At 44.6% G+C, this 8,883-nt stretch overlaps 1 protein-coding gene across 1 annotated transcript; it reads right to left on the reverse strand.

Moving 5' to 3' along the window:
- Window positions 1-3,362: 3,362 nt before the first annotated feature.
- On the reverse strand, window positions 3,363-3,959 carry LOC308639521 (RNA polymerase II subunit A C-terminal domain phosphatase SSU72-like; the record flags this gene model as incomplete). Its single annotated transcript, XM_081277735.1, has 1 exon — window positions 3,363-3,959. One exon carries the CDS (start codon window positions 3,957-3,959, stop codon window positions 3,363-3,365), a length of 597 nt encoding a protein of 198 aa, XP_081133861.1.
- Between the last annotated feature and the right edge of the window lie 4,924 nt (window positions 3,960-8,883).

Consider the following 8,883-nt stretch of genomic DNA (forward strand, 5'->3'; position numbering starts at 1 on the left):
TAACACAAAATTCAGAACGCGGCCACAGAATTTGCAGTGCGGTGTGGATTGCTACCCAGAAACCCAAAGCAGAGGCGGATGGAGGATCTGTCAGCTACAAAATACTTTACTAAATACTTCACAAAATACTTTACTAAAGGCAATCCACTCAGAACCCAGAAGGGGCTGGGGACATCTCCCACAAACCCCTCGTCTGCCCTTCGGTGCGTCCACCTGGACCTTTTGCCAACCACACAATGCAGAACCAGAACCTGCAGGCAACCAGAGTACAGAAACTTACATATCGACAATGCCTTTACTTACCGGCTGGGTTTTCATCACCTCTCGATCAGGGTGTCTTGGTAGGCTTATAAGGGGGATCCTGGACAAGCCCCCATATGTTATGCTCGAATTTGGGACCCCCCAAAGACCACCAGAGACCCAGATCCATGTAAGCAGCAAAGAGGTGTTTATTGCGAGCTAGCTCAGTCATCCGCATGCACACAGCAACTGGTGATGCTGATAGGCCCCGAGCCCAGGGTTTGCAGTTTTATACATTCTTTGGGGAAGGCACGGACCCCACATACATCATAGCATATCTTAGCAAATCATCACCACCGTGGGAAAAATCAAACAAATCTAAAACATGATTAGCATATCAAGTGGCGGGAAAGAATCTGGAAAGGATTATTGGTTAGTTCAAGGGGTTGATGCACTTGAAAATGATTGATTTAGATCGTGAGGGTGTCACAAGGCGGGTATATGCCAAGCTGCAGGGCTTCTAGTTTAGATATTGGCCACCACACCTAGGTAGGGGCCATCTGGAATTTCAGATATTTCAATATCTTGGCCTATCTTAGGCGATCACCATCTGCGGCTTTTCTGAGAACTGTTTCCACAGAGCTTCTCTGTGGTATTTTCCTGACTTTAGGACTGCAGTAGGTCAGGGGTTAAGTTTCAGAGCAAAATGAGGTCCCAAGTAGAATGAGGTTGCTTAGGTCTTTCACAGGAAAGATGTCAGGGCAAGACAATAAGTAAATAGGGATAAATCCTCTATAAAATAATTTTCCTTCCTCTAATCTACCACCAGAAATCAGAGACCAAGGAAGCCCATGGAATTTATTTATAATAATGAGCCTCTCAAGCAAGGTGTGTAGTTGATATTCAAACAGAGAAGCAGAACCAATGGGAGACACATCCAATACATACACAAATCATTTCTCTGTGAGTGTGAGTGTGAGTATGTGAGTGTGTGTGAGAGTGGGGGAGTGAGAGTGTGAGAGTGTGAGAGTGTGAGTGAGTGAATGTGTGAGTGTGAGTGTGTGTGTGTGAGTGTGTGTGTGTGTGAGTGTGTAGGGGGTTATTACAAGGAGTTTCCTTACCCAATCCATTGTCAGGCTGGATGGAAAGTCCAAAGTCCATGGGGCATGCAATCAGGAAGGGAAGATCACAAGAAGGTAGACTCTCTCAATCAGGAGCTGAAGAGATTGAAGGAAGGTCCAGGGAAAGGCAGAGCAGTTGCAGACTCAACCACTACCTCAGGCCAACAGTCAGCAAACAGCCACAACAGCGTGAAGATCCCTAGATGGAGAGATGTTGAAAGGCTTCCTTCCTTTCTTTCTGCTGCTTTGTGTTTCTGTTCTCAGGGGGCTTAGCCTTCCTTTTAAAGGGCTTCCATCGGAATAGGCCAGGCCCTAACAAAATCTGCCTTTTGACTTACTCAACAGAAACTGATTAGAGACTTTAATTACAACTGCAAAATACCTTCACAGCAGTACCTAGGTTAGCCTTTGATTGAATAATTCAAAGAAGGTGTGTTTTCGAGAAAAGAGCTATTGCCTCAGGGAATTCCCCTTAGCAGCTCACAGCAGAAATTCTGGGGACTGTGGTTCAACCTAGCCAAATTGACATGTTTCATGAACTATCTTTTGGGGCATAGAGCAGGATGTTAGAAGGGTGAAGTCACCTGGAGAAGCAAACAGAAGATAACCAGCATGAAACACATGCTTATCTTTTTTTTTTCCCAGTGCTGAACCCAGGGCCTCATATGCTAGGCAAGTGCACAGCATTTAGCTATATTCCCAGTCCCTTATCATTTCAATTGACAAAATGTGTATATAGTTGTGGTTACAAAATGATGTTTTGAAATATGTGTATATTGTGGAGTAGCTCAAAGTTAGGTATTCACTGGAGGATGTCATATGTAATTACATTTGTATTCCCAGTTAAAAGATGGTTCTTAAAGATAGAAGGACTTAAAATCAGCATACTACAGTGACACAGCCACATCAGGGTTTATAACAGCTCAACTCAACAGCTAAACTATGGAACCAACCTAGGTGCCCTTCAACGGATGAATGAATAAAGAAAATGTGGTACATATACACAATGGAATATTATTCAGCCTTTAAAAAGGAATTTTTTTAAAGGTAAATAGAAGGAGCTGGAAAAATATCATGCCAAGCAAAATAAGCCAAACCCCAAAACCAAAGGCCGAATTCTCTGATAAGTGGATGCTGATCCATAATGGCAACAGGGGTACGAAAGAAACAAAGAACTTTGGATTGTGCAAAGGGGAGTGAAGGAAGGGGAGAGGGGGTGGGGATGGGAAGGATAGTGGAATTAGATGGACACTATTACCCTATGTAATGCATGGTTACAGTACCTGTGTGATTCTGAACCATGTACAGCCAGAGGAAGGAGAAGTTGTGTTCCATTTGTGTACAATGTGTCAAAATGCATTCTACTGTCATGTATAATTAGAACCAATTTTTAAAAAGATAGATGCCAAAAAAATAGATGCTTCTATTTATTTATTGGCCAGGTTCCTTCTTAACATAACTCATTGCTTTAGTTAAGTACTTATTTAATACTTTAATGCAGGAACTTAGGAGGAGCAAAAAAGGAAAAACAGGCATAAAGACACACATATGTTAAGGGGATGTATCATACCCTTCTTTCTTTTTGGGTTAAAGAAAAACCCCTTTATAATCTATATCTTCTTCATAAATAAAAAGGAAACAGAAAAAAAAAACAAATGGTTTTAATCTGGTTCGTATGTGCATCTTCTCTTTCCATATATGTTTGCAAAATATCACAGCCCACTGGCCAAGTATCTAAAAGAAAAAGATACCAGGAAGGAAAAAAAAATATTAACAAAAGAGCAGCTCAGGAGGCTGGGGCAGGAGGATGGCGAGTTCAAAGCCAGCCTCAGCAAAAGCAGGCTGCTAAGCAACTCAGTGAGAGCCTGTCTCCAAATAAAATACAAAATAGGGCTGGGGATGTGGTTCATTAGTCAAGTGCCCCCAAGTTCAATCCCCAGTACCCCCCTCAAAGAAAGAAAGTTCAAGAAGGTGGCTTTGGACGGCGTGAGGCGGCCATCTTCAGTAAAAGCAGACAGTGTGCAGGAAAGCCTTGCCAGTCTTCTTCTCAAAATTTTGCAGCATGCCATCGATGTCATTCTCCATGTCACTCAAGTGCAGGATACACATGCAGATCTCCCAGATAATGAGCCCTCCCCGGGTGGCCTCTCTATGGTTGTCCACGATGTCCACGTTGATCACGTGCACTGGCTGGCAGGTTACCTGTTCTCTGGAATTAAGAACTTCCACCACCTTGTCGTAGACTAGCTCTTTACATGTGAAGATCAAATCAAACTCATCTTCACAGTCCTGGAACCTTTCTGGCCGGAGCTTGATTCTCCTATTTCTGTCTAACATACGTAAAATGCCATTCTGTGCATAGAAGTTTTCATCCTTCCTAAGAAGATCATGGAACATCTCATCATATGTGGTTCTGAAATCATAAACATTTTGCTTGCCAGGTTCTGGTCCTGGAAGCCTCACGTGAGCTCCTGTTCCAAAGGACCGGACATTGAATCCTTGTTTGCTGAGGAGGCTGTGCGCCTCCATGCTCCGGTTCTGGTTATTGGAGCACACAACAGCCACCCGCAGACGTGACCAACGGAGATCCATCGCCATCCTGTACTTCCACCCACAGGCTTCAGCCAAAGCACAATGGAAAGCAGCTAATCCCAGTCAGGGATGAAAACAGCTTTATGCAACTCAGAGCCCGGGAATGCCAAGCAGCCCGCTGGTCCCTAGAATGAAGGAGAGACCCCTGAGTTATAGTCAGGTTTTTTCCTGTTGCAATTAGGCCCAACAAGAAAAATTTTTAGAGGAGGAAAGTTTGGGGGCTCACGGTTTGCGAAGTCTTGTCAGTAGAAGGCTGGCTGTATTCCTGGGGGCTTCAGATGAGGAGGAACATCATGGTGGAAGAACGTGGTGGAGGGAAGCAGCTCTCGCGATGACCAGAAGCCAGAGCCAGGTCTGCACTTGCCACATACAAATATATACCCCGAGGCCACGCCCCAGTTCCCGCCTCCTCCAGCCACGCTCCACCTGCCTCCAGTTCCCACTCAGTTAATTCCACCAGGGATTAATTCACTGACTAGGTTAAGGCTATAACCCAATCATTTCTCTTCCAACCTTCTTGTGTTCTCTCTCCTGAGGTTTGGGGGACACCTCACCTCCACACCATAACACCCTACCTCTCCCAAGGGCAGGCTTCCCAAAGGTCTGGCCACAGTTGGCCAAGGCCAAGTGCTCTCTCCTGAGGCCCACGTGCTCTACACAGCTGCTGCTGGCCCGCGGGGTCAGAGCCTGGTTAAGAGTGAAGGGAAAGCGACGAAGGAGAGCCGGTTACGTGAGAAATGAAAGATGGAGACCAGCTAGAGATACCATAGTTTATTTGTCAGAGGCGACAAATAAAAGCCATCTCTCTATAGGAGAGAGAGGCAAAACAGGCTTGAGTTCCAGGCAGGTCCTAATGCAGTGGTTAAGGGCTGGTTTGGTATGAGGGAGTCCTCAGCCTTTCTCGGAAACGCCCTGGGTCAGGAAAGTGAAAATTTTTCCTTAAAATGGCGGCTGTTACTTAAGATAGCCATCCAGATGCTAAGCAAGGACCTTATAAAGAGTTTGGATTTTTTGAGGGGAAAGATGGAGGATTAGTGTGAGCCAGCATTTCCCTTTAGCTCAGCTACCCAGAACTCAAACAGCAGAATTGTAACATGTCTCCCAGAGGCTCAGAGTAAAAAATCCTGAGACAGGGAGGGACAGTCTGCGCTGGATGAACCCCAGACTGCTTGATGCATTAATTGAATATTTTAAAAAACCTTGGGCTGGGGATGTGGCTCAAGCGGTAGCGCACTCACCTGGCATGTGCATCGCGCTGGGTTCAATCCTCAGCACCACATAAAAATAAAATAAAGATGTTATGTCCGCCGAAAACTAAAAAATAAATATTAAAAAATTCTCTCTCTCTCTCTCTCTCTCTCTCTCTCTCTCTCTCTCTCTCTCCCCCTCCCTCCCTCTTAAAAAAATTAAAAAATAAAACTCTCCACCAGAGTTGATCAATCCTTTGAGATCCAGGAGCAATTTGAGGACTATAGCGTGGCAGAGCTTAAAGAATCAGGAAACCCAGATCCATAAGTTTGCAGCTAGGTCTACATGGGCCTGTCTGAGCCTCACAATCCTGTGAAGTCAGAAACTGGGAGCATTTCACCCAGGGGAGCATAGGTTAGAGAGCCCGGAGAGAGCCTGGCTCTCCTCAGCTCTGTGAGTCCTGAGGCTGGCACAGACTGAAGGGGCTGGCTATAGTGGGTCAGATGCTTGGAAGAGGCTGGGAGGACATTTTTGTTCTCAGCTCATCCAACCAGTGGGTCCAGTGCCCACCAGGTTCCCGAAACACACTCGGGCCAACACTGACCAGGTCGCAACACAAGCGAGGCTCTGATTCCTTCCCCAGTTTGGCATCCACTGGTCCCCTGGACCTGCCATGTCTGGCATCAGTCCAGAACACAATAGGGCCCTCAGGCTCCCAGTCCCCAGTCTCCCATACCTTCTCAAGCCCCCAACTCAGCCCATCGCACTGAGCTTCATGGCCGACCCGTGGGTCTCAGTACCTGTGACACAGAACAGCTGAGCCCCAGACATGGCCGGGCTCCACATTCCTTTTGGCTGCCAGACCCTCCAGATCTAGCACACAGCTCTGAGACAGGTGTGCAGGTCCTGGTGCCCAGGCCTCAGGATGAGCTGGTGAGAAATTGATGTGACTCCATTTTTGAAAATAAATAAATAACAGCAGCTTCTACCTCAAGGCCTGTCCAAGGAAGGGGGTGTGACCCTTGTCCTTGGAAAAACCTATAGAGCACTCCTAAGCACATACCCACCCTGCTGAATTGTTTGTCTATGAATAAGGAGAGAGGTCTGTGGCTCCAGGTGTCCCTGACTCAGTTAGGCTGAGTGAGGACCCATAGCAACCCACCTAGCAACCTCCAATCAGCATGAGACAGGGAAAATACCTGGGATGCCAGAAGACCCCCCAGTAGTTTATGGTGGTTGATAGCATGTTGGGAAACCATGTAGTTTAGCATGTACACCCCTCGTGGCCTAAACCAATCAGTTCAAAGGAATCCCCCTCTTGTACTAACCAATCACCCCTACACAACTTGTTCCCACCAGTGAATGTGCCAATCAATGTTAAAAGTTGTTGTTTGATTTTCCCGTGTTATGGAATGATTTGCTGTGTGATGTTGTGACACCTAGAGTATCCCCCCAAAACCTATAAAATCTTACTGAATGAAGGACCACTCACTCCCTGGTACTACTGTTTCAGGAACGGTTGTGACTCCAGGCTCGAGCTTGCAATAGAGACTCTTGTGTTATTGCATCAGATTTGGTTCCTGGAGGTCTATTGGGGGTTCCACGAATCTGGCATTACATCTGGGGGCTTGTCCAGGATCCCCAAGACCCCAGGACCCCCAAACCGGAGAGTCTAACACTGGTGAGTCTTGTTATTTGTGTGTCTGTTGTCTGCTTTGTTCTGACTATGGACCGTAGAATCTGTATTCTGGGCTGGCAACTGGCCTCGGTGGACTCACTATAGGTTCACCAGCCGGGACTCCTGGGAGACATCCCAGATCCCAACCTGAGGGGGATACTCCCCCAATCTGTTTGTAATCTGTGTCTTTGTATGTCTTTTTGTATGTGTCTCTGTTAATTGTGATGGCATTGTTTTACTTTGGACAGATGCAGTGTCCCAAGTTCTGATCTGCCTTAGATGTGTGGAGGTAACTTTTAGTAAATTTTAGCCTGAAAATGTCCCTAGTATGCTTTTCCTGCTTCCCTGAAATGGACCAAAAGTCAATAGAAGTGCCATATTTTCTGTTCTCATCTCTTACACCATTTTGAGCTGTGTTTTAAAGAACTTTGATAAACGTTACTCCCCTTTGTTAAGCGAGATTAGGGAAGCAATGTTTTCTTTTTTTCCCCTAGTTGCCTTCAGCACACCCACTGCAAAGGGAAATGCCTGCTCGGGATCTAAGAACTGAATATCTCCCATTTTCTTTTTCTCAAAACCCTGTCCTCATTATTAAATTTACATTAATTGACTTTGAGGATAGGAATCGAATTTTTTGAGAGCTGACTACTGGAAAGTTAGAAAATATGCCAGCGTGCCTGGGATCGGACAAAACTAGAGGAGCTAATCCTGTAAGCAAAAGGAGGGACTGAGGGACTCCCAGCAGCTGCCGAAGCCCTTTTGCTTTGGGGAACTCCCTCCTTCCTTCCCTGAACTGTAAGGATTATGCCACCTCTGTCTACTAAAAGAAAACAAAAACAAAAACAAAAACCGGGGGACACTGAATGCAGTAAAATTGCCACACCGAGACCCTTGATTTTACACTTCTGGTTGCCCCTCTGTGAGAACATCTGGTCCACTCATAGGGACATATATGGTGCCACTGGTGTAGGAGTCATAATTAAATGGGAGTTGGAAACTTGGGGAGATTTTTCTCTTATCTGGTCTGTCTGTTTTACAGGTTATTATAGATTGTTTCTTGGGGATGTTCTTGGCTGAATATGTGTCTAAAAGATGATGTTTTATTGTAACAATCTGATATCTGAGTGGGTTTTTGAAGTATTGTGCAATCTTGCAGTGAAAAGTTGGGTTTAGGTAATTGTTTAGTTTATGATTTCAGATAATTCATGCCAGAGAACTTAAATATTTAGGATGGAAAACTAAAGAACTCTACTTCCAAGTTTGGCAAGTAACTCCCAATCATTTAGTTTTAGTTTTTCACCAATTTTTGAATTGGGTAGCCTGGGAAGATTTCACTGGGTATACCAGTGCATTATTAATTTGGGCAAGGATAGTAAATCATGGTATGGTATCTGCTCCCCTAAGTGTGTAGGGCTTGGGGAAAAAAGTGCTAGATTGGGGGTTAGTCTGGCTTACTGAAATGACATTGAATAGCAACAATCTTGGAAATTTTTAAAGCTTAATTTTGAATGTAGATGGTAGTGTGTGGTTCTCTTTTGGAATTTAATACTACTATAGGAACTTCAGAACAAAGGAAGTGGCTTAATTATCCTAAAGGGATTTCTTCTGATGATAGCTTTTATATTATCAAGTAAGATCCTATTTTCAGTTCCATGTGAGCAAGTTTTTCTAGTGTAGGAATTTTTTTTCCTTTGGAAAAACAAGATGTAAAGATATGAAATTTTGTGAATTGTATCTTAAACTTGTATCATAATTTCAACATCCAAACCTGAAAATTATGACTTAAGGTTAAAATGCCTTAGGCATGAGGTTTCTGCTCAGAACAGCAGTTTTCCCTGTTCCTTCCAGACCTCAGCCAGGATTTATGTTGAAATGCAAATGGAAGAAGCCTGCAAGCTCAGTATGAGACTGATCTGAGGCCCAAGGGAAAAAAAAAAGAGTAAAGGTGTCTTTTGCCTGAACTCAAGCTAGATTAAACCTAAAAGTAAATTGTATGCTACTTTCTATGGCACGGCTGGTCATTTTTTCTAGGATTCTTGATTTTTCTTAGATTCTGTATTTTCT

This window comes from Spermophilus citellus (genome assembly GCF_964194105.1).
Source record: "Spermophilus citellus genome assembly, chromosome: X".
Lineage (NCBI taxonomy): Eukaryota > Metazoa > Chordata > Mammalia > Rodentia > Sciuridae > Spermophilus > Spermophilus citellus.